At 44.3% G+C, this 26,474-nt stretch overlaps 1 protein-coding gene across 4 annotated transcripts in view; it reads right to left on the bottom strand.

The window, feature by feature from the left end:
- NSD1 (nuclear receptor binding SET domain protein 1) overlaps window positions 1-2,206 on the bottom strand; it is a 101,471-nt gene extending 99,265 nt beyond the window's left edge. For all 4 annotated transcript variants that reach the window (XM_054976388.1, XM_054976391.1, XM_054976389.1 and 1 more), the window contains exons 1-2: window positions 2,054-2,206; window positions 491-1,407 (exon numbers count right to left, since the gene is read on the bottom strand). In XM_054976388.1, the coding sequence (XP_054832363.1) occupies window positions 491-1,387 (897 nt within the window). In that variant the 5' untranslated portion in view covers window positions 1,388-1,407; window positions 2,054-2,206. The remainder of the gene's footprint in view (window positions 1-490; window positions 1,408-2,053) is intronic.
- Window positions 2,207-26,474: the final 24,268 nt, after the last annotated feature.

The following is a 26,474-nucleotide window of genomic DNA, read 5'->3' as shown; positions in this document are numbered from 1 at the left end:
AGATCTCCACTTTGCTGCAATAACACAAGTTTTAATTTTAGTTACTAGTGAAAGCTAACTAGTATGCACAGGGAGCGGGACTGTGAGCAATGCATGTTTTCAAGCCATTTACAAAATTATCAAATCATAATTATGACAAGATGACTGTTAACAATCTGCAAAATGAAATATGGATTCCTGTAAAAAATCAAGTTCAGCTCTGGTAAGACACACTAAAAACTCTCCACTGTGCCACCTTCCTGGATTGTACACTATGCAAAATGGCTACAGATTTATTTTAAAGCTCTCATACTATTACCTTATTTAAGTCAAATCCACTTCACTTTGCAACTGAAAGGGACACATGGCAACCTGACAATCTGTTAACTCCATCCATCTCCCACTCATATATTTCTCTGCAACAGTAACAGACCCAAGGAACATTACAGTAAACTTATTTCCCCATAAATAAATTTGCAGAGTGTTTAACTGATACCCCAAGGCTGCTTACAGATGGTAATCCTGCTGTTGAAGGTTTTGTAGTAATTGCCGTTTCAAGTCTTTCTATCAAGTTTCCTAAAGTGATGGGACTCTGACCTGGATCTTCTTTTTCAGATACCTTTGTAATGCTGAATTCTTTTTCTTGTTTCAACTTTGTATCTCCAGGCAAATAAGAAACTGGAGGTAGATCTACTTTCTCAGTTCTACTTCCTGCTCCAGACACTTTGCAAATATTACTTTGTAATTGCTCTAGAGGAATGGGGGGTGATAACAGGGCACAAATAGCCTCATTATACCTAACTTCTATGGAGGTGCTTTGCTGATTCTCTTGAATCAGTTCTGTCACATTCCCAAAGTCTGCTTCCTTAGTACAGGAAGCTGTGGTTGTATTTTTCATAACAAACTTAATTCCTTCCTCTGGGTTTTCTTCTGCCGTTAGAAATGATGTTTCAGAATCCACATCCTTGTCCTCCTCCAAACAAGGAGACAGCGTCTCAAAATCCAGGAGCCTTGCAGTGTCCTGCTGGATGTCCAAGTCTTCTGGGTCTGTTAACACTGAAGAGCCGCAGAGCTCCGGGGGCTCCAGGCTGGAGGCGTCGCTCCTTTCCAGGTCCTGCAAACAGTCAGAGCCATCTTTTGAGCCATTGAGATATTCGGCATTGATCATGGAGGCCAAATCCTGCAGTCTGCGCAGTGGGATGTAGCAGGAAGAAGGATCTTGGCCATAGGCAGCACCCTTGGACGCTGCTGCGGGTAACTGCATGGTGCACCCATTAGGTGGCTCTGGGCTACGGCTCTGGCCCTCCCCCCCATAAGGGCTGTCCCCATTCTCCGGTGCATCTAACGCTAAGGAGCTGACGAAAGGGGACAGGCAGCTCCTCCTGCTCACTTCGCAGGCTTGATCCATCCTGTGCGGCGGGCATCAACCTGTGAAGCAAGCAGTAACAATGGGGTCAGGCAAACCCTCCGGGGCCTTGTTCTCCAAAATGGCAGCCACTACTGCTGCTGCTGCTCCTCCTCCTCCTCTACGGCGGCGGCGGCGGCAGAGGCCCAGCAGACGCCTCCTGCTCCCGGCTCGGAGGCCGCAGCGAGCCTACAGCAAGCCCGGTGCATGCCTTCCCCCTCCCCTTTCTAGGCAACGTTGCCTCCTGCTCGGCACCTCCCGGGCGCAGACTAAGACGCTGCCTTCACAATAGCGCAGCATCCATCCTGCTCTTGCTTGCAGGGAGCGCAGCAGGCCAGGCCAGGCCTCGCCGCGCTCCCCTTCAGCTGCCTCCTGCCCTCCCCCCTCCCCGAAAGCTGCAGCTGCTCAACACTGACTCCTTCATTCGCCCGGCTTCTGCGCTAGGCCCGACACCGGCTCGCGGGGATGCCCCCAGTCCCACTGCCAAAGGCCCCACCAGGATTACGTTGCAGCGTCCTTGCAATCTGACCGGAAAGATCTGTTCCAACCCCTTTGGGGGACAAGAAAAGACTTTCCAATTTACCTGCCTCTTCCTTGCCCGGCTTCCCCCCGCCCCAAACACCGCACAGGGCCCAAGCGAAGAGCCGATTTGGCTCCCCCGGGCCCTACCAGCTCCGTCTCCACCACAGCTGCCTGCCAGCCAGCCTCTTTCGCCCGCTCGCTCCTTTCCCCGCTCGCGCGTCCCCGCGCGCCGCTCCTGTAGGCGCGTCCACGCTGCTGTCCCCCGTGCGCGCTCTTGCGCGCCCCCTTACTGACTCTTGGGGTTCAGCAGCAGCAAAAGCTGCGCTGGCCAATCAGCGCGCGCTCCTGCTCGTCCCCGTACACGGACTCCCGCTGGGCAGCACACGGCCCCTGCGCTTGACGCTGCCCCCTAGCGCTCACTGCTGCAGCCCCTCCCTGCCCCACCTCTTGCTCCTTGGACTAGCTCCTTAACCCGTTCCCATGAGTTGCACGCCCTGTGGTGTCGGCTTGCAGTTCGGCCTGGCCTCGGCCTCCCCTCCCTCCCTTCCTTCGGCACATGGCGACGCAGCTCTTTTCTCTACCCGCGCTGGACAAGCCCTGCCTTTCTCGCCACCAGCGCCCAGCACCGTCCTTCCCCGCAACCTAAACCAGTCACCTCGTACCCAGCCACCCCAGCAGGGCGCCGCCTGCGAGGCCAGGCCTTTGCCAGTTCCCCAGCCAAGCGCTGCAACTGAGAGCCGGAGCGAATCAAGATGGTGCCTGTTGAGCTCGCCCACCCGCCCGCTGGGCAGTCGCCGCTCTCCTTGCCAGCCCGGGGGAGGGGAAGTCCCGTAGACCCCCGTGACCACCAGCCAACCGGCTTTAGTGCCGCCTCGGGGTTCTCTCCAGGGCTCGTGGTGCTGTTTCTGGGTTTGAGCTGATTTTCACCTCATGCATGGTGGTGGTGGTCAAAGAGTCCAGGCGGCCTCGCTAATTCCTCCCACTTCAGAGGGGGAGAGGAAAGCTGGGGATTCTCGCCGCTACTAAATTGGGAGCAGAAAGAAGCCAGGCCATCCCCATATTCCCGCCCAAACAATGAAGGAGACTAGGCAGGTCAGCCTGCTCCCTAATCTCCAGCCAACAATGGGGGTGGCGAATCAAGACAGTCTTCGTCCGCGCTCTCCTTCGTTCACCCTTCCGCGCCGACGAAGGGGAGGGGAGCAGAACCACCCTCAGATAAATGGCTGGAGGAGACCTGGTTGCGCTGGGGCCCCAAGGGCTCCCCAACGGAGCCCAATTCTGCCCTCTTGCGCGGTACGGCCGAACAGTGCGCGCACCAGACACAACTGGGCAGACGGATTTGCGCTTAAGCACACGAAAAGCAGGCCGCTCCCCAGCCTCTAAAGGAGGGGCGGGCGGGAGGGATCCAATCCTTAGCCGATGACTAGCTAGCAACGGAGCTGAAAAAGAATCTCTTATTACTCGGCTGGAGCTTTTCTGCTTCTTTCTAGATTAGGAGACGCTTTTCTCGTCCCAGCGAAAGGCTAGGATTTGCCCGCCCTCTTCACTGTGCCGGGAGCTGCAGTGGGGCCGGCCGACTACCTTCCAACTCGACCCCAGTCATTTTCCGTATCTGGTCTCTAGGGCCAGTCCGGACGTTGCCTTTCTTAGTTCCCTAGAGCAGCGCTGCCCTGGGCGCTTCGCCGTCTTGTGTGTGACAGGGGCAGCCGAGAGCCTTACTGGGCTCCAAGCAACCACTGCTTAGCCGCAGCAGCCGAGCCTCCAGTTCTCGGGGGACCAGCGACGGAGCCCGAGCGACTACGCGGGCTTCCCCTTGCGCCCCATTTCGAACTCCCCAGTAGAAGCCTCAGCAGCGCCTTGACATCGGCCAGGAGCGGCGGGCCTTTGCCGCGCGGTGCTTCCTTCTCTTTCTGCTGCAGCTCTTGCTTCGCTTATTAACAGAATGCAGCCTCTGCTCGCCGCCCCCTCCCCCGGCAACCTGCCTTGCAAGGCAAAGCGGCCATTAGAGCCGCCAGCCAAGCTAAATCTTCCCGGGGCAACCTGTCCGTGCAGCAGCCGAGCCCCCCTCCAGAGGGACTTGAAGATGGGTGTGGTTGATAGGTTCGTTCCTTCTACCTTGAAATCCTCGCCAGTGATCCATCGCAAGGAGCCTGCTCAGAGAACCGGGATCGCCAGTTTATTTTTTTTTAATGTCCTCAGCTTCAGCAAAACTCCTCCGTCGTTCCGTGTGTGCATTCATATGCTAAAGCTAGTAAGGCAGAGAGGAATGGCTCGGGGGCCCAAGGCCGTCCAGGGGCTATAGTATCCTCGTTTGTTTGGGGTAGCATTTCTAATGCGTTAAATGTTTCCCAGATAGAAAACAGTCCTGGGCTCCCCATCCAAGGACAGACAGGCAAAGGTGTGTGTGTGTGGAGGGGGGGGGGGTACATGTAGATTAGCCAACCTATTACATAGCAAGGTCTGGTAAACTAGTTTGGAGAAGCGAGCATTGACTGCATCTGCAGACTTTCTGTTACACAGAAATCTTGAGCAAGCCTAGGCAAAGTCACTTAAACTGAAACCACTTACTCTGTGAAGTTAAAGTCAGGGATGCAATCTGCTGTGCCCAACTCTGAGACAATTATTTTAGCCACCAAGTTTCCCAAAATTAGGAAAACAGCTGCATTAGTCCCCCATGGCATGAACCAGGATAATGATGTGCTTGGCTAAATTAATCCCTTGGACTGGGGGTGCAAATTGATCTCAAGATGGTGGGATTGGACAAAGTGGTGGGAATGGACAAAGTGGAACTGCATAGCTTTTACAATCCCTCCCACTGAAATTTTTTTTGCAAAAAAATGAAAATGTGGTTCATGGGCCCCTGGGGGGATAATTGACACAATTGGGGGGGGGGGAGGAGAATTTTGTGTGAAAAATTCATGACACATTGGATGATGATGATAATCACATTTAGCATACTTACAGTGCTTTCTCTGTTGCATGAAAAGGAGAAACATTTGTACCTCTTCAGTGACTGTTCACACCCTCTCATTAGGCTATATCATATTTGTGAGAACCTTTGCTGTAAAACAGACCCACTCTGTCCAACTCAATTATTAAGCAGTTCAGTACTTAGCCAAGACACGTAACAAAAGATGAGGATAGTTATCGCTAATCAGTGGGTATGATCAAGCTAGTGGAACATGTTGTCCTCTATCACCCTGTGGTTTCCAATAAATGAATAGGCCCTCCCCAGCCCCCTTTGGCAATGAGAGCTTGATAGGGCTTCTTCCCAGTATGGGATCCACACCCAGTTATGCACTTAATTTTCATGAGCGCAGGATTATGTTCCCTCTCTTCCTCTTGTGCAAAGGGGATATTACTGTGGCTTAATATTCAGCATCTTCTCTAGCCTCCTTGGACCTCCTGGTCTATTTGATTTTCCCTTCAACCCTGTGCTAATTGTTTTTACAACTATCACCTTTCCTTTAATTGGCCTCTCCTTTCCTTGACCTGCTGTCTTCCTGCTTCACCCCTTTTCCCTTCAACATCCATCTTCCTTTCTGGTTATTGCTTTTCAATTAATATCTACTTACCCCCTCCCTTTCTTCAACCAGCCTGCCACTTATTCCCTAATTCCTGGGCATTCTAACCCTTAGTTTCCCGGGGTAATCAACATGCAGCTACTTCATCCCTATATTATCTCTCCCCTAACCTGGACAAGATGCATAGCTCCTCGTATCTTTAGGCCCTGTCAGATTCTTACAAAATAACCTTTCACTTCCATCCCCAAAACCATCATTAACCATTGCTCTACTAATGCTATCCCATGTAGAGTTACTCCAACCTAAATCCACTTAGATTGGAGTATCTCTGCACAGGATTGCACTGTTGAGTGAATTACAATGCTTGAGAGCAACACTATAAACTAAGTAGGCTGGCTCTTGTGCAGATGGTGAAAGTTGCACAGCAGAGCTACCCACACCTTGAGGACTCCTGAGGTATGCAGAAAATGTTGACTTTGTAAGTTAACTAAAAGGGAGGGCAGGCCTGATGAGCACTAAATAGGCTTCAGAAGGGATGGAACGTTGACAGCAGCAGAGCATCAATTGAATTCTGGATGGGGAGATTTTGACAAGTTTGGAGGATTTCCAAATTGTTCACTGCTCCCATGATTCTTTGCAGGCTCCCTATTTGTCACTACGTCTACTAAATGGGTAGCTTGGCTTAGGATGCCAATCATGAAAGCAGTGCAATAGAGCCACCCACAGATAGCTGAGAAGTATCTACATCTTGGGGGATTTCCCAAGTTTGCAGAAAAGTTTGGCTTTGTAAATTATTCAGAAAGTGTGGGGGGAACCCAAAATGGCCTGATGAGAACTCAGTCTCTTCCAGCTAGTATGGAATATAAGCAACTAGTCAGTTAAATTAAGGAGGAAAAGTAAGCTTGGCCAAGCCTCTGTGAACTGAGGGGGGGATTTCAAAATGGTTTATCCCCTTCGATGACTCCTTGCAGTCATCGAAGCTTATCCATCTCATAGTATTCTAACAATTCAACCAAACCCATTATCTTCAAGTAATGATTTGCAGTAACTGTTCTGGAGTAGTTCCACTCACTGTGACTTCAATTGCCCCTTTAAGGGTCTTTAAGGTGCTATTGGACCCATATCTTGCTCTTCCAGTACAGGCTAATATGGCTCCCCACCTGAAAACTATACCACAGGTCAGGTTGCTTTTAACTGGCATTTGTCTTACCAAAGAATGCTAACCAGCTTTTACACAAATACCTTAGAACCATTGCTATATAGGTTTCAAACAATACAGCCTGTATTTATCACAAGATTGGGATTTTTTAAAATGTATCTTTTTTGGTACAAATTGGCAAACAATTTATTTTTGCAAACTGATATGTGTTTTAATCTGATTCCTTATGAGCATAAGCACCCTTACCCTTTTGAGTTGGTTGGCAATCTACCATAGCCCAGATGGATGCTGTGAGGTTTCAGTTTAAACATACCTATCACAACTAAAGCATATGACAATTCACAGAGTAACAGCAAAACAACAACAACAACAGACTTTGCCCTGAAGTGTTAACAATCTAAGCTTGGCACAGGGGACGTACTAGATTGAAAGAAGGAAGAGAAAGACAAGGTCAGCAGGTGGTGAATAAGCTTCATATATGTTTAAGTTTAATATTGGTTGAAGGTGAAAACTAAGGGTACTTTTACCATTACACTGACATTGCTGCTAATGAAAATATTTATCCCTCTTCTTGAGCTCAGAGTTTCAGCCTTGACAACAAAAACAGGTTCAGAACTGAACTTGTGAATCCTAGCTCAAATTAAATCCTACCTGTTTTAAATTTCTTCTTTACAAAGCGAGGAACCTATGAGATGTTCTCAGGTGCTTATTCTTTAAATATTTTTACAAAAGGACACAAGACGAGGAGGCCTAGATGCTTGCCTTTTTTCTCCATAATAAGTCCTTCATAAATTCGCTAAACTGATAACTTCAGTTACAGTAGTTGCTGAGTTACATTAAAGAAAAGTGCAATCTCTCGTAGCTGAACTAAGCAGCAACCCTTGAAAAAGATATTGCTGTGAAGATGGGAACATGTATTATCAGACAGATCAGAGATCAAGGACCTGGTAAAATGGGGCCATCTGGTTTAAGTCTTTGCATTGGCATGTTCATATCTCTTGTCATTGTCATAGAGGAGTATTGGAATAAATCAGAACCTTAAAAGTCTGAAGTGTATGTGAATTCTTTCATAGTCACAGGTGGGTGAAAAAGATCTGTATATATTTAAATGTGGGCAGATCACATAGGTATCATCCCTGAGTGGGCAGCTTAATGTGCTGATCTCAAAGGTATGGAGGTCACAAATTACTTACAGAGATTGGTAATGATAGCCTCCTATTCAACAGATAGTGCTGTGGCTGAGACTTTATCAGATTTGAGTAAAATACAATCATAAACAACAATGAATAGGATATGCAGCATCAATTAAAAGGTCAGAGAACAAAAGTAATACTAGGAGACAGCTGTCATCCTTTGAGCATTATCTGTAGCTTGCCCATTAAATCACTATTACAAGGCCTCTCTGATTTCCAAGTCATCAGGGCACTACAAAAAAATTTGATTTCATGACGTAGTGTGAGCCAATTGCATCTTTTGTGAACAACCATTCACATTTTGAGCTGCTTTTAAATTATGTGACACATCATCAGTTATTTTCAGGAGCCATCCATGCCTGTAGGTAAACTGTGAAACAACAGTGTATTACATCCATATCCCAACCAATACATGCAATTTTTTTTCAAATAACACGCTTCCTCACCAGCACATGGCCACCATCAGCAAGTAATCTATGGACTCAGTGCACTAAACATGACTCTGACAAAATATGATCACCCTCCTATCAACTAACAAAGTTAGCATGTGCTAGGCACTTCCATCCCCTTGGAAATGGAGTCTTCAGATACAAAAAGAGGAAGAACCCAACAGAACCAATCACTGATAATTTCCCCTTTATATCAGCTGAAAAATCGCAAGAGTTTCTGATGTCACAAAAACGCTACTGAAAATGTCATCTTCAATAGCATGTCAACCCCATTCCATTACATATTCAAATCTGTGACATTCATCACACCTAAGGTTTCCAACATCCAGGTGTAACCTGGAGATTTCCAGGAATTACAACTGATCTCCAGACTACAGAGATGAGTTCTTCTGAAGAAAATGCCTGCTCTGGAGGGCAGACTCTAATAGCATTATACCCCACTGAGGTTCTTCCTCTTCCTAAACCCTACCATCACAGAGCCATATAATTGCTAAAAGACTGACCAAACATATTCATGTTTTGTGCTCCAGCTTAAAGTGGTTCCTTACATATTCTTGCTTTCCGCTATTTCTCTCAAACGACAAACAACAGAACCTGAAACAAACTGGCATTTATGCCCCATAATTCTTGTTCACATATTATACTTCAGTCTGTGATTATTTCACTTAAAATATGGTGGTGGGTGATAACTGTTTTTTTTTAAAGCCACTGGTTTCTCTTCATTGAGCAGCTGCAATGATTAATGATATAACGGGGTTTGAATCAGGCGCACTGACATGAATTGTCACAAGTGTACACAAATGTAGAGGATCTGCGACATCAGAAATAACTGCAATCGTTGTCTGGAGGAACATGGTTGTAGAAAAGCACATAACTTTGAATGCTTATTTCTTGTAGCATTTAGGACCTTAACTCAAGTTCAGATTTATCTATTAGTTGCCCTGACCATAGGCCATTGCAACAGAGAAACACAATAACATTGTTCACAAGTTACAGTGAATGCATGTACAGTCTAAGCACAATGTAACTTGATTTTTCTTTATACATATGTTCAATAATTCTCATGTTACATTCAACACATATACAATTGTGTGATTTAAAATTCAGATTCTGGTCCCCTGTTAAATTTGTAGAGTGAACACATGTTGCCTCTTTCTTACAAACAGGTGTACACACATATATGCAGATTGTATGTGAATTTACTGTAATGTGAACAGGATTAGTATGGAATATGTGAAAAAAGAGCAATACACAATATATGGCAACATGAAGAGCACATAAAATAAATTCACCGTATGCACTATGAAATTTAATAAAGTTATTTAAAAATCCAACACCAACTATTTTTCAGTAATGTGTTTATGCCTACTAAAGGGAAAGCAGGATATGTGTATAATAATATTTTAAAGTGTATTCAGAAACAGACTCTCCTCAAAAAAGATTTCAGAAACATAGTTTAAATTTAAAAATACGAAGGAACAAAAGGCAAGAAAGAAAATTCCTGTTGTTTCTGACTACTTGTGAACAAACATCAACATTAACAAAATAGTGCCCGAGTGGGATCTTGCACAGTAATTTAAACAGTTGCTCTTGTTAAAGAGACCTCTGTGAATGCAGCCTCTCCTTGTGAAGATTTTAAACTGCTTTAGTGTAAAATTCTTCAATGTGATTTATTGTGTGAATGCTTAAATTGGTGCCGAAGCAAAGCAAAAATTTTTTACACAAGTCTGCGATCAGAGAAATGCTTTGGTAAATGGACAGGGGCTGTAGACTATACTACTTCATACTGTCTGTTGCTGTAAGTTTGCCACTACCGGAGAATTCCACAATGTGTAATATGACATGTCAATTTGCTTATGTTAGTTTCAGCATTCTTTGGATTTCTGCTTGTTTTCAAATTTCTAGCTTGATGCAGGCCATGTAGACCTGGCCAAATTTCTAGCCTGAAAGCTTGAAGAGTGGCTGAGTTGGCAGTTGGGGTGGGGACAGCCTGCCAGCCACACAGGGAAGCTGTATCCCTATGGGAAAACATATTTTACCCCTTTTTACCCCCTTAGGGGGCGAATTTCTTAAAATCCCTTCTTAGTGAGCCCCTACATCACAAAAGGAACGTCCTGCCCAAATTTCACGCGTCTAGGTCCAGGGGTTTGGGCTGGGCATTGGAGAGTCTGCCAGGACATTTGTCTTTATATATATAGATTGAATGTCCCAGCTATTGATCATATTGACTTCCACTGTACAATCTGCCTTGAGACTCAGTGAGAAAGGTGGACTATAAATACGGTTAAAAAAAATTAAAAATTGCAGCAAGGATATCCCTGGACAACTGGGAACTGTCTGGCATCTGGTTCACAGGCCAAAATGCCAGAAGAATGTGAAAGGTTGGGTGGAAATAAGGGCATAAGTATAGCCTGCTGTAAGAGATCTCCAGTCAGTCTAGTCCAGCGTTCTGTTTCACACCATGGTCACCCAGTTGTCTTGGAAGAGTCAACAAGATTGCGTGGAGTCCAAGGCCCTCCCCTGCTGCTGGCCCCTGCCCCTGCACTGCTATTCAGAAGTTTGCTGCCTCTGAAGCAAGGCTCCCTTCAGTTACCATGGCTAGTGGACCTCTTTACCATGAATCTGTCTTACCCCTTTTTAAATCTATACTTGCAGTCATCACTACCTTCATTGGCAGAATTCCACAGTTTAATTACTTTTTGAGTAAATAGTACTTTCTTTTGTCCTATTTCCCAAGAGTTTCATTGAGTGCCTCCAGGTTCTAGTCCTACATGATGGGAGAAAAAAGCTCCCTCTATCTACCCTATGCACAACTTTATGAACCTCTATTATGTTCCCCCAACCCATCTTTTTTCCTAGATTTTAAGTTCCAGGCTTGCCAGCTTTTCCTCATAGGAAAGGTGCCCCAACCCCCTAATAATCTTGGCTGCCCACTTTTGTACTTTTTCCAACTCTGCAATGTCTTTTTTTAAGATATGGAAGCCAGAACTGCACACAATATTCCAAATGAAGTCGTACGTTTATACAAGGGTGTTACAATATTGATTGTTTTATTTTCAATCCCTTTCCTAATAATTCCTAGCACAAAGTTTGCCTTATTCACTTCTGCCACACACTCGGTTGACATTTTCATCAATCTTTATACTACAACCCTAAAATCTCTTTCAATCTCAATCTCAGCCAGTTCAGATCCCATTATCTTATATTTAAAATTAGAAATGTTTTTTGTTCCAGTATGCATCACCTTGCACGTACCCATGTTGAACTTCATTTGCTACACTGTTGGCCACTCACCCAGTTTGGATAAATTGTCCTGTAGCTCTTCGCAATCCACCTTGGTTTTCACCATCATGAATAATTTGGTATAATCTGCAAACCTGACTACTACACTACTCACCCCTCAGTTCCAAATCATTTATGTCCAAATTAAAGCACTAGCTCCATTTCCAATTCTTGTGATGAGGAATATGGATTTGAAGAAAGGGCTTTTATATACCACTTCTGTGCCTTTCAGTATTCTGTGCCTTTCAGTATTACACGCCTTGCACTTTTTCTATGCTCAGGAGCCAATGTAGTATTTGTAATGCAACCTGTAAGAATATGACACTTGAAACAAGAAGACCAAAGAAGAATGTAAGCTGAAACTCTGTAAGAACTGAGGACTAAATATATTGCTTGTAGGAGATGCACTTGTAGAAATATTACACATATGTTATATTAACCTATAGGATTCCAATAGGATTCAATACAAGAGAGCCTTTTGTAGAAACTGATTATGCAGCAAGCTGGGTCGGCCACCTGTGGCATTATCTCCCTCAAGGCTGCAAAAATGGGAGAAAGGGCAGAAGTGGGGGAACATTCCTTTCTGCCCACGGACCCCAGTTATCTGAAGGCCCCAAGGTTGCCAAATTGAGACTCCATGGCGCCATTGAAGGTAACAGTAGCAAAAGGGGAAGATGTCCTTCCAAGGAGAACAAGCGCAAGGACAAGATAAGGGGCTGCAAAATTTGGAATTCCCCCAAGTAGGTAGCCGACCCAGAAATTGCGTCTTCCAATCAGAGCCAAGCTACAAGTGATGCCTGACACAGGTTGGACACTTGTCGGCTTCCCTCAAGTTTTGATGGGAAATGTAGGCATCCTGGTCTTGCAGCTGTAATGGAGAGCCAAGCTGTAAAACCAGGATGCCTACATTTCCCATCAAAACTTGAGGGAAGCTGACAAGTGTCCAACCTGTGTAAGGCGTCACTTGTAGCTTGGCTCTCAGACTGACCCTAGACACCTGTGTCAAAGACTATGAGCCAATAAGATAACAAATATTAGAATATTGTAATATTATTATAATTAACCTGAGGGTATTAATTGCTTTGCACTTCTATTGTAGCTTTGATGAGCACTGAGCACGAGGGAATCCCTTTACTTTTGTGTAAAGGGGAGCTCATCCATTGTTTAATTAAACAATCCATTTGCTTCAATTCAACAGGACTCCGGGACTAATTTTTGTCATTGTGATTGGCTAAGAGAGAGAAAGATACCACAGAAGCACAAAGTTTGTGCATAACAGTGAGACCCCACTGCCTACTTCCCTCCACTGTGAAAACTATCCATTAATTCCTATTCTCTGCTTTTGATCCATAAGAAGACCCATCCTCTTATCTCATGATTGCTAAGCTTACTCAGGAATTTTTGGTGAAGTACCTTGTCCAAAGCTTCTTTGAAGTATACTGGATAGCCCTTATCTACATATTTGTTAACCTGCTCAGGGAAGAAGAGGTTGGTGAGGCAGGACTTCCCTTTGCAGAAGCCATGCTGATTCCCCTCCAGCAGACTTTGTTTCTCGACGTGCTTAATAATTCTATCTCTAAGAACAGTTTCTACTAATTAACCTGAAACAGATGGTAGGCTAACTGGCCTGTGATTTCCTGGATCCCTTCTAGATCCTTTTTAAAGAATTGGGGTGACATTTGCTATTTTCAAAACTTCTGGCATAGAGGGAGATTTCAGCGACAATTTACATGAACTAGTTCGTAGATCAAGAATTTCACATTTGAGTTCTTCAAGAACCCTTGCATGTATGACATCTAGAGGTGCAGAGTTTATTAGTTTTCAGATTGCCTAGTGGTCACCACCTTAACGTGACCCAGATCTTCAGAAACCCTCACGCAAAACAGCAGCTCCAGCATGGGTATGTGCCCCACATTTTCCACAATGAAAACAGATGCAAAAAATTCATTCAATATCTCCACCATCTTCCCATCTTCCTTAAGCAATCCTTTTATTCCTTTGTCTTCCAAAAGTCCAGCCACCTCCCTAACTGGTTGAAGAAATGCTCATTGTTTGTCTCAATGTTTGTGGCCATCAGCTCCTTACATTTTTTTTTGCTTGCCTTATTGTCAATTTACATTTGTTTTGCTAGAACCTATGCTCCTTCTGCTCTACTTTTAAAAAGAAGCCATTTTGCCTTTTAAGGCTTGCTTGATTTGCATTATTAATCAAACAGACAACCTTTAGACTTGGTAGTACCTTTCCTGACTTGAAGTATGTATTCTATCTGGTCCTCAGTTGCTGTACACTTAAGTTTAGTGGTGCAGGTGAGGAAAATAAAAACTTGCCCCACAACAGAAAACATGCACCATCTGGGGTGATTAAGACTGGAGAAGTGACAAGAGGAAAGAAGTGATTAATCCTTTTCTCACCTACAATTTCCCCAAGGCACATTTTTGAGTGAGCAGGAGAAAGGAGCTTACACATATTCTCCCCACTTCTCCAAAACACCCTTGGTTCTTCTTGTTTCAAAAGATGTAAGTGGGGTAATGCTTCTGTGTGTAATGCCTCATTAGACCTACATTATATTCAAATGATGGCACAGACAACAAGAGCATGCATTTGAAGCCGTGGCTGGATGGCCGCGGCAGAGTCGGCTGAAGTTAAACCCTTCAAAGACAGAGATCCTGTACTTGAGTCGCGGGAACGTGGATTCCGGACTCAGGCTCCCTGTACTTGATGGAGCAGTGCTTACACCGGCCCTAAGAGTTAGGAGCCTGGGGGTGATTCTGGATGCCTCCTTGAAAATGGAGGCCCAGATCATGGTGGTTGCCAGGTCATCGTTTTTCCATCTCCGACAGATCAGGCAACTCGCCCCCTGTCTCTCGACTCACGACTACAGTAGTCCAGGCAATGGTCACCTCTAGGCTAGACCACTTTAACGCGCTCTGTGCAGGGCTTCCCCTGAACCAGATCCGGCAGTTACAACTGGTCCAAAATGCAGTGGTGCAGGTCATCACCAGAGTGCCTTGCACTGCACATATAACACCAGAATTGTGCCAGCTGCATTGGTTACTGGTGGTGTACCGGATCAGATTCAAGGTTTTGGTACTAACCTATAAAGCCCTATGCAGACTGGGACCGGCGTATCTACAGGACCGTTTCTCCCTGTATGAGCCCCAGAGGACGCTCTGATCCAGCGATAAACAGCTGCTACTGGTCCTTGGCCCCAAGGAGGCCCGTTTAGTGTTGACCAGAGCCAGGGCCTTTTCAGTCCTGGCTCCAACCTGGTGGAACGCTCTATATAAAGAGATCAGGGCCTGGCCGGATTTGCTATCCTTCCGCCAGGCCTGTAAGACGGAGCTGTTCCGCCAGGCATATGGTTGACGCTCTGGGCCTCCCCGCTGACCACCTAGAGATAGCTGTGCCCCTACAAAGGGTATTCACCACCAGCCTTTGCCATATATTTCTAGAGGTGGTTGGGTGGTGGTTGTTGGTGGAATTTGCTGCCATATGTCTTTTAAAATCTGCTGCTGTATTGCTTGTTGTGTAAGTTCTTTTTTAAATATTTAAGATGTTTTATTGGTTTTAAAGGTATTTGTATTTTATATTTTGTATATTGGAATCCGCCCAGAGCCTGCTAATGCGGGGAGGGTGGAATACAAATAGAATTAATTAATTAAATAAATAGAGAAAACATCAACAATGTCAGAACAAAGAGCATATTAAAATACTAGAAATAATTTTGTGATATTGATTATAATTTTTTCCTGTGACATGATCTATATTTTCAAAAATAAATTTTAACTGTCTTTATCAGCAGAGATGGTGACATTTACTCTTGAAAATTAGCTGGACGTCCAAATAACTCAATAACCGTATATACAAGAAAGCTGGCATGATTCCAAAAGATAACGGATAGTATAAATAATATGCTAAGCTCTGGAAAAGTAAAAATCTGGGGAAATGAAGAGTGGTTAGCTTGTCTTTTCTATTTGGAAAGACAATAGACACAATGAGAAAACAATTAGTTTATAAACATCTAGAGGAAATGGATTACCTACGGGCAACAGCAAACATACCTTTATTAAGAATTAATTATATCAAATCTAGTTTATCTAAACAGGTGAATGGTTTAGTAGACGTCTTTTCACTTTGGCCCATATAAAGTCCACTTAAGACATTAGAATTAGAAAAGGAATTTGCATAGAAGTGCATGCAATTTGTTTAAAAAATCATTGTGTCTTCAGAGATATGCCTGGGGAACAGCAGCTATTCTTCCCACTACTGTTTGTAGTATTGTGCTTTCACATTCACTATTCTTCTGCATAGTAGTACTAGTGGCTTCCTGGTGTTGTTATGCAAGTGTGATCACACTTTAAAAGTGTGGGAGATTGGGGTAGGGACAGGCAGAAACAGTGGCTGGCAGGCAGACCCCAAGCAGCAATGGGTCCATTACAGGCTTACAATTTGTATCCCCACCACAACATACTTGCTCCAATTCCTCCCATACAATCTTATGAATCAGGAAAGAAAAACGTCTGTTTTGTAATTATGGTTTTAAATGACATAATAAACAAACAATATTACAGTAATGGGCTTCCATTTCAGCACAGCCTTCCTGGATTTCCAGGCCTCCAGAAAATGTACCAGTTCCCTTCTCTCCCATACTGGATACCTGCCTCCAGGGGCATGCACAAAGTGCTCTTGATAATAAATAATACCACTTTTAGGGTTGCCAACAGGCCAGGAGAAAAGCATCCTGTCCCTAATGCTTGGAAATGTGCAGTTTAAGCTTTTCATGAAATGGAGGTAAATAACATCACATGCTAAATAACATCTCTATTAAAGGGACAGGATTTTCCCCTCCAGGCAGTTGGCAATCCTACTTTTAATATAAAGCCTATAGCTCAGTACTTTCATTCCCATATTGCAGATGTGGGGAAGGAATGAGAGATGATCTTTTGCCAAAGGCTATCTACTGAATTCATGACAGATCTTGGGGCCACTTGGTTCACAGCTCATTTCCATGCAGACCAATTCTATCCATATTTACTTATTAGTTAGCCTTCAGCATGACTTTCTTCCAGTAGGCATGTATAGGATTGTAATCTTAGTCTACTTCAATAAGTCTAACCTCAGACTAAACTGGCTTCAAACTGGACAAAAGTATCCACTGGCATTCTAAGTATCAGTATCAGTATTTTTAAATATTTTAATTAATGACTCAGAATAATTGTGTGAATTGAAGTATTACATTTGAGGATTAAAAAAAATGGAGAACATTGCACACTTTTGGCTGGGTAAATAAGTTGAAATTCAGTATCATCTCAAAGTAGAGAGATGGTCCGAAAGAAACAAAATAAAATGTAGTGATAGAAAAATGTATTGTGCAAGAGTTTAAACTACAGGAAGATCCATGTATGTCAAACATTTGAGATGGGGCTTCCTAATTAACAAAGCAACTTGGCAAAAAGTAAAATGCATAGGATCAAAATTGCACACCACTTTTTAAAAAAGGTGGTAACTGTAACTTCTGTAAAAGCAGTTAATAAATGAAACTTATATGAAGACTATGGAGCTCAAAGTTCCAATAACCTAAAGGGCTCTTAGTTGCCTATAGGAAAAATATAAGCTAACATATACACTTGAGTTAAATTTTTAATATTGTTGAAACTGATTTTAAATGACATAAATAAACCATATTACAGTAATGGGCTTACATATGTGTCAAACTCAATTTTTAAAAAGAGAGATTGCTTACTGTTCAGCATATCATTTCTGTTATTAACTTGGATTGTAATAATGTAGAGTAGAAACATTTCCTTTTCTTTCTCCTGCTAGCTGAGGGGGTTAAAAGGAACATTAATGGGCAATTAGCTGCAGTCCCTCCCTCTCCCAAGGAGAAATGCATCAAGGGATGGAAATGAAGGGCCTGACACAAGAGATGCTAAAAGAGGACATGTACGAGAAAGAGTTTGAATTTTCCTGTTCTGAGAACTGCTAGGGAGAGCTTGAACTGATTTTGCTGTGGGGTTGTTTCTGCCCAGGGCTGTTGTTTAGTCCTGCATATTTGTAAAGAAACCAATTTACACAGGCACCAGCACAGTTTCGATACTCTGAATCTTTTCGAAGCATACCCCAAGCTTCTCCGAGTTTTCAGGAATTGTATGACTTTAGGATCTAAATAAGTATGGAACTTTGTGAGATCTTACATACAGATGTATGTCCCTCCAGGAATGGGTGTCTCTCTTCCTGCTTTGGTGCAACCTTTACTATTCTCCACAATAATTCCTCTACTGCCAAACTTAAGTAGCTATGGTATGTAATTTTGCCCTGCCACCCCGACTCTTCTCTCTCCACTACCAAAATTATGTCCAGTACACTGGAGCAAAGAAACTGGTTCCAACAGGATATTTTTCTATTCAGTTCAAAAATAATAATAATTTTTGGGTGATCTATCAATAGGTCACTCGAAGATGTAGGCCAATAGTGATATTTACACACAATGTGAAGAAAAACATCATTCAGAGACTCGAGTCCTGCCAGAGGCTTGGCTTTTCTGATAGCTAGATTATTCTTACAGTGTCTCTACAGGAGACATCTGACACTTGAAGAACACGTGTCGAGCGATGCAGTGTTAGCTGGGAAGGGTAATTTTAAAAGACTGAGCTGGCAGCAGGGCAAAGGGCTTTGCTATACACTGGAGCAGTGTGAAGGGGCTGTAAAATACCAGAAGGGAAATTTCAGCCCATTATAACCTCTCCAGGTGGGAGCCATGCTCTGGAAGGCAGTTCCAGTCCATTTCCATTCCTAGCTGCCTCTGGTTGGGATCCCACACAGTTTTAGACTGGAGAGGTAAAATTGACAGCCTTCAGGGAGGCAAAGATGAAATTATCAAACCCTCTGAGGAGCAATCTCCATGGCTCTGGCTTTTAAAACTACACTTTATGTGCTTAAATACAAGCATAAAGGCCTAGGCCTTGTCATTTTTACTTTAATCCATTACAAATGGCTGCATCTGCTAACCATCACATTTAGATGTGGGCTTTTGTTGTGGTCAGGAGCTGCTTCCCTCCTTGGTGCATAAAGCATAATTGAAGATTACCTGCTTTTAGAAGTCTTTCAGTTACTCCAATTTTTCATGATGTCCAAATGCAGGCAAATTGCATGTTTGTTTGTTCCCCATAAACTGTGTGCATTTGTAAGATTAGAAAGTATCCTGAATCTTGACTATGCAAACTCCCTTACTTACTGATCCTAAAGTACATGTGCTGATTTTAAATAAGAGAACTTAAATCAGCAGGGAAACTTTGCAGCATTTAACTTTAAATAAGGGCAGAAAAACCCACGTATGTGCACTGTCCTCGTAGGAGCCAGCTTGCCAATTAAGCCCCAGCTAACAAGCACTGTTGGTGGTACCTCCTCTTTGTCAAGTACGGTTGAAGCTGGTCACAATGAGAGCTTTTTCACTTGCAGCTCTGACCTTCTGGAAATCTCTTTCAGAAGAAGTCAAGAAAACTCCCCTTTTACAGTTTTGCAGGAAATGAAAAAAATATTTCTAAAATTGTCTTTTGCTGAGGTGTTCATTTCTACTGAGCTAATGCTTTTGTTCTTATTGTATATTAAGAGTCTATGTTATTGGGTTTTGTTGTTCATCTTTTATTATTTGTTTTGATTATTCTATAAACTGCCTTGAACTTAGAAAATGGAATAAAAATGACTAAATAAATGTGTCTGCAGTCAAGAGCATCCTGGTTGCCATTTAGCATTGCCAGCCTCCAGGTAGTAGCTGGAGATCTCCCAGAATTACAGCTGATCTCCTGACAACAGAGATCAGTTCCTCTGGCAGCTTTGGAGGGAAGATTCTATGGCATGATATCTCTCCCTGCACTCTCCAGGCTATACCCTCAAAATTGCCAGAATTTTCCCAACCCAGAGGGGGCAACCATATGTTCATGACAGTGCCACTTTGCCTTTAAAAGTTGCACAACTGGCAGAAATCACTGCCTCTCTATCCTGGCAAAAAGCTGCAGCCATTACACTCTTGCCTGTTCTGCATCTCTTCAAGGCCTGGGAGCCCTGCCAGCAGAAAGGTGACAGCCCCAATATACTACTTATATTTTGTTTTGCTTCCAATATATTTCCTTGGGATTCAGTTAACATTATGATTCAGTTCAGAAACCATTGCTCACAAAAGATAAAATGGAATGACATTCTGGTCTTAGCTAGTAGCAAGCGAAATGACATATCCTGGATTTTGTTGCAGCTCCTCTTTTTAAACTTTTCTTTAGAAATTGGAACATGAACTACAGGTTCATCATCACTCTTCTGTGCACACCCACATTGGGAGTCTGCAGGCTCAGGCTAGCCACAGAGAGAAACTTCAAGCTTCTAAAAAGCTTGTAGGGTTCCCCTCCCCCCCCCAGCAGGAAGAGATGTGGTTGCCCATTGAAAGTCATGCGATGTGAGGGAGAGGCGCCTCCTTCCCTCAGTTCTCCTTTTGCCACGGTTAGAACACCTTTAGCATTTGGCTTCTATTCATCTTACCTCAGACTGGCTTTTTCTTCTTTGATTGCTGTACTTTGTCTGTTTTTCTGTACAAAGGAGAATTCTTGATGGCTCAGAAGACTTGTTTAAAAAACGTGCCTGTTGTTCCACGAAGATGACTCAGACCAATCAACATGAGCTGTGCCTCCTTCGTCTCAGTGAGTCTCATAATGTGGGTGCTTGCCATTAGTGCCAGCTGTTTACTCCTAAGGCCTGCAGTGATCAGGCTTCGATACTGAAGGCAGCCTTCTGGGAAAGGTCTTTGTTAGGGTTCAATACCCCCGCAGTGAAGTTATCTTTTTTGAGGGAGCAAATTAAATGGCCTGGTTCCATGTCATCAGTTCTGGCTTCCAAATCATCTGGCCACTGGTTTCCCTTGCTGGCTCTGTTGCTATCTTCAGAAGCACCTTCTAAGAAGTTGAGATCTAAGTCCAAGCATAAATGGTCTTCTTTGGATCAGAACAGGTCTTCTTCAGTTCTGACATAGCACCAAAAATCATCTAAGTCGTCAGCTCACTCAACACCTGCCAGAGCAGAGGAAGAGGTGGGCCTGATTCTACCATGTATCCCATCTCCTTCTCACGTTTAGGAGTTCCACTTAGCAGATGAGAGTTTGGGTCCGGATCAACCAACAGTTGTTGCCTTGGTTCTGGAACACTTCCCACTCGCACCTTCAGTTCCAACAGTCTCTTCACAACCCACAATTATTTGGCTGACTCTGCCATCTCAGTCAGCTTCTAATTCCACTCTTCACTCCTTTCACCCACTGGTTGTTCCCTCAGTTCCACAGTTGGTTCCATGGACTCCATTGCCAGCCATTCCACCAGCTTTGGCTGCATGCAGGTCATTGCTCGAAGTCATGCAATCTACATTAGTTCCTGGAATGCCTTTGTCGGTTCCAGCCTTTTCCGTTCTGACTTTATCTTTGGTTCTGATGCCCCCTGTTCAGCAGGAATGCTCGCTTGATTCAGACTTCGATGAAGAAGAGATGGCATCAAATCCCCACTTAATCGATAACCCTGCCAGGTTTTTACGCCGTGGTGGTGCTGGGTTCGCTGCACACAAATGAATGGAGGGATCTCCATTCATTAAGTGCGGGGAGTGGTTTGCTGCAATAGGAGATATCATGGGTCTGTGCGTGATGGAGCATTCTAGTGAGGCAAAAAGGTCAGGATCCAATCCCAGTCCACTGTCTTATCAGCTAGAGTGGAACAGGAATGGTCTCATACTGCGCTAGCACCAAACATCATATGCAGAAAGGAGTGCCCACTAGTGGTTTAGTGTCTCCACTGAAGCAGAAGCCATGGACCTGCTTTTTGCAGAATTCTTCACATGGGAGTGAAGAAGGTATACCAAGTGGTAGAGAAGAAGGAGGACATTGTCCTTGGCAACTTGGAATAAACTCCAGAGGAGCAGCTTTATCCACAGCCTTCAGCTAGTGTTCAGTTTCTACCATTGCCCCCAACAGCCACATCACGTTGGCTTCCTACATGTACTTCCATGGTACAGCACATGCTTTGTATGCAGCTGTGAAGTTCAGTCACTGACATCTCCAAGACAAAAAAGGGAGCCCTGGCACTGGAGCTGAAAAAGATCTGCCCAAGAGCATCTTTAAGCAGCTTGGTTTTACCCAGGGGTCATTTCATAGAAAAGGAGCTGGAGGAACTCATTAGCATAACTCATTAGCATATACCACGCCCTTTGCCATCACTGGAAGTGTGTCATTAGCATAACTGATTTGCATATGCCACACCACCTGACATCACCTATCATGGTTGTTTTGGACCCAATCCTGGCCATTCAGGGCCGAAATTGGGCCCAAAATGGTCAGGATCGGGCCGCTGCTGAGTGGGAGAGTGATCTACCACCCGTCAGAGGCCCAATCCGGGCCTTTTCAGCCCCAATCCAGGCTGAAATGGGCCCAAAATGGCCGAGAGTCAGATGGGCGGGGCCACCTGACATGTGATCTCTTTGGGGAACTGCTGGAACTGCATTCCTGCGCGTTTCCCCTCGAAATGAGCCCTGGTTTTACCTAATTTCCAGAATCCCTGAAGAGCAGTTTCTTTCTGCACCACTTTGGGGAGATCTTTCCATGAAATGGGAGTGTCTGCTGAAAACCCCTCAGTATAGGCCATCATAGTCCTCACTATTCTAATGGATGGGTGGAGATGGCCCTCAGATACAAAAAGTCAATTGAAAATAGAAAGGAGCAGAACCTCACCAACATCCTACAAACCCAATCTGTGCTGCATCCCTCTGGCTTCCCCAGACAGGGAAAGACAACAATTAAAAATAAAAGAAGCATTTAGGGTAGTTCAATGCTACTGTCTTTTTTCAGTGGCCCAGGAACAAATGAACTGTGTGGCATAAACTGTACAAGGAACCTTCTGCATGTAATCCCCACCCCCCACCCCTGCCCCAGCTCTTGGCAACTAATAACAAAATATTGCAAAAATTAAAAAGAAGAAGAGGAGGAGGAGGCGGTAGCATCCAGCTCTGACCAGGATTCCAAAATGTCTTCTGAACCCTTTCCAGATGAAACCATGGAGGGTTCTTCTTCTTCCTCCCCGCCCCCATAGAAGATTATAGGATATTCTCAGAACAGATATGAAGAATGGCCAAGGCCCTTTTCTTGGATGTCTCTTCTGCTAACTGAAAGCCTAAGAGAATAATTCTACAACCTCTGTACTCTGATGCTCCTGCAGCTATCACCTTCCCAATTCTGGAGGATTTCATTGACTTGGCCAATGCAGTGTGGGATAAGCCTTCTTCGGTTCCAGCCACCTCATGGAAAGTGGAAAATCCTTACACGGTCAAGCAAGTGCTTGTGTCTTTTCACTCACCCTCCCCCATCTTCTATGATTGCTGAAGTGGTCCTGTCCTGCTACAGATCTGGAGCATATTCTGCACCCCAGGACTGAGAGGATAGAAAGTTGGACTCTCTGGTTTGCAAGTTTTACTCCTCTGCTGCTCTAATTTTTTGAATCACCAACTATCAGGTGATTATGGGTTCTTATAACCTCTTCTTGTGGGATAAGATGACCACCTACATGGAATCCTTACCTGAGGATCATCGTTCTTTGGCCAAGTTCTCTAAATGGAGGCTCTGAAGTTATTCAAACAGATGATGGCAGTGGCAAAGCATACTGCAGACACTTCTGCTCAAGCTATGGCCTCGTGGCACAGCTGCCACTTGATCCCCTGCTGACACCTTCATCCAGCAGTACTCTGTAGATGTGAATGCAAGACAAGAGACGTAAGTAGGACAGGCTGTTCTTCATTCTCTATTTGACAAGAGACTCACTCCCACCTCCTGGGTGAGTAGCTTGCTATACTCCCAATGTGTATAGCACAGAAGATGGATGATGAAAACAGGGTTGCGCTTACCTGTAACTATTGCCAACTGATGTCTTCTGTTCAGGCACACATTCTCTCCTGCCCCACAGTGAGCTTTCTTTTATTGATCCTGTATGTTTAGGTACCTCAGAAGAACTGAGGGAAGGAAGCACCTCTCCCTTATGGCACCTGAATGTTTCGGCGGGAAACCATGTCTTTCATGCTGGGAGGAGGGGTGCCCTAGGAGCCTTTTAGAAACTAGTAAGTTCTCTCCATGGCTGGCTGGCCTGCACCTCCACAGAAGACATCGATGAACAACAATTACAGATAAGTGCAGCCCTGGTATTCTGCTGCTTTCAGTCCCCTTAGTGCCTCACAGCAGGTTAACAGTATGAGGAGTTTTTGACGTTTTTTGTTTAGGTTTCTGCTCTCCTGGGTCTTCTTTTGCAACACAGTTTGTACTTTGAATGCCGCTTTCTTGAGCCTAGAAGCAAAACTGTTTCTCTGTCTCTGCAAATAAAAGATCCCACTCCTAGCAGCCACAGTTTGCTTTCTGCTCTGTATTTGCTCTTGTGAAGATGAAGAACAATCACCTTAAAGAATCAGAGAGCCAGTGTGGGGTAGTGGTTAGAGTGTTGGGCTATGATCTGGGATACCCAAGTTCAAATCGCTATTCTGCCAGTGAAGCTCACTGAGTGACGCTAAGCACTTGCAGGTGGGTAGGCAAAAGGGAGGGCTGGTAATGAAGATACAGAGCCCTTGGGTGGCCTGAACCTATTGGCAATATTTTGTACTATTGTATGGAAACTAGGGATGTGCATTTGGATATTTGTGGCCTGCATATATATCCAAAAAATACTGATAAAGTATTTTGAGGTATATTTGGGTATCTGGTCAATATTGCAGAGCTTGCAGAGCCACTGTCCATCATCTTCAAGGCCTCCTGGAGGACTGGGCATGTGCCACAAGATATGAGAAGAGCAAATGTTATCTCAATCTTTAAGAAAGGGAAGAAGGATGACCCAGGAAACTACAGGCCAGTCAGTCTGACTTCTGTTGCTGGGAAGATATTAGAGCAGATTTTAAAGGGATTGATCCCTAAGCATCTGAAGGACTGCTTAGTGATCCCGGGAAGTCAACATGGTTTTGTTCCCAACAGATCTTGTCAGACCAACCTGGTTTTCTTCTTTGATCAAGTGACAAGCTTATTGGATCGTGGGAACTCTGTCGACGTGATTTACCTGGATTTCAGTAAAACTTTTGATAAGGTTCCCCATGACATTCTAATGGGTAAACTGGAAAACTGTGGACTGGACTATAGGACAGTTCGGTGGATAGGGAACTGGTTAGAGGAGTGCACCCAAAGAGTGGTGGTCAATGGTGTTTCATCAAATTGGAGGGAGGTGTCCAGTGGGATGCTGCAGGGCTTGGTTTTAGGCCAAGTACTTTTCAATATTTTTATCAATGATTTGGATGAAGGGGTAAATTGGCTACTCATTCAATTTTCTGATGATACCAAATTGGGAGGAGTGGCAAACACCCAAGAAGATAGTTAAAATTCAACAAGACCTGAATACTCTGGAGAAGTGGGAGGTTGTGAACAGGATATAATTCAACATAGATAAGTGCACAGTATTACATCTGAGCGACAAAAATGTGAAGCACAAATACAGGATAGGGGATACACTTCTGGGTAGTAGTGTATGCAAAAGAGATCTTGGAGTAAGAGTGGACTGTAAACTAAATATGAGCAGTCAGTGTGATGCGGTGGCAAAAAAGGCAAACTCAGTCTTGGGTTGTATCAAAAGGGCCATTGCATCGAAATCGCAGGAGGTCATAGTCCCTCTCTATACTGCCTTGGTCAGGCCGCACCTGGAGTATTGTGTGCAGTTCTGGAGGCCTCGCTTCAAAAAGGATGTGGACAAAATTGAGAGGGTGTAGAAGAGAGCAATGAGAATGATCAGGAGTCTGGAGACTGAGCACACGTGCGCACAGAGGCAGCCATTAAGCTGCCTCAGGTGCTGGTAATGCTGGAGCCGGCCCTGACCACATCTGTTTCACACATGTGTGCTTTTTCAAGGGCAAACAATTAATCTGTAAACTCACACTTCTCTAACCTATTCCCATCTCACCCCTTCATCTTGTTTGCAGCGACCAAACGCTTCAGCCAGTTCCATCACTTCACTACCTGTCACTCAGCTGAATGGACAGGGCTGATGGAGTTAGGAAACTGAGTATAAGAGGAAGAAATTCCTCTTATACATTGCCACCATTTACTTAATTCAGCCCATTGGTCATGACCAGAATTACTTACGTGTGTGTGTGTGTGTGTGTGTGTGTGTGTGTGTGTTATTTCCCATCAGCCAACAACTTCCAGCCAATACAATAACTTTTATTTACAAGAGGAACAGCACAGGAGTGAGTGATTCAAACACTTGGATACATTGTTATTAAGATGTGAACTCGTAAGTTACCCCACACACTCGTAACAGTGGTTCGTTACATGACAATATACTGTAACAGGTGTCAGAAAACAGCTTTATCTCAACTGCTTGCCTTCAGTAACCTCAAACCCTTCTCCCTCTCTAACTGTCCTAACTGATCTTGACTGCCCACCAGCTCCAGCATTCCGTTAGCTCTCATTGGCTAATTGTTCTTGGGAGAGGCAGAATTTAACCTTTCTGCCACAGCTTCCAGACCTGATTTTTTTCCATTTAACATGTTTTCTGGACAATGGGAAGGGGAGGCGCAGCTCTCCCAGGCAATGAGATCAGACATTAGGTAGAGCACCAGAATTGTCTGCCCTATCATGACAATTCTCTCAGAGTTTTTCATGGCTCTCTGAGCATGGACAAAGAAGATAAAAAACAGGCCTGGCTACAACTTAACTCCATTTCAGGGCAAGGGTTTTTTGAGTGCTGGCCTATCTGTACCTTGGATTAATTCTCATGCCTGCTGCTGCCTGCCTGGAAAGATGTTCTTCTTATTAAGTGTCAGGACTGGTTTGCCCTTTTTAAAACAAATCTTGTTTAAAATGTTATATCAAGTTTTTATGGTTTTGTTGTTTGAGCCTAGGAATAGGGTGCCAGTTTTACA

The sequence above is a fragment of the Eublepharis macularius genome, chromosome 4 (genome assembly GCF_028583425.1).
Source record: "Eublepharis macularius isolate TG4126 chromosome 4, MPM_Emac_v1.0, whole genome shotgun sequence".
Classification (NCBI taxonomy): domain Eukaryota; kingdom Metazoa; phylum Chordata; class Lepidosauria; order Squamata; family Eublepharidae; genus Eublepharis; species Eublepharis macularius.
The sequence above is the reverse complement of the archived record's forward strand: the minus strand, read 5'-3'. Positions and strand labels throughout refer to the sequence as shown.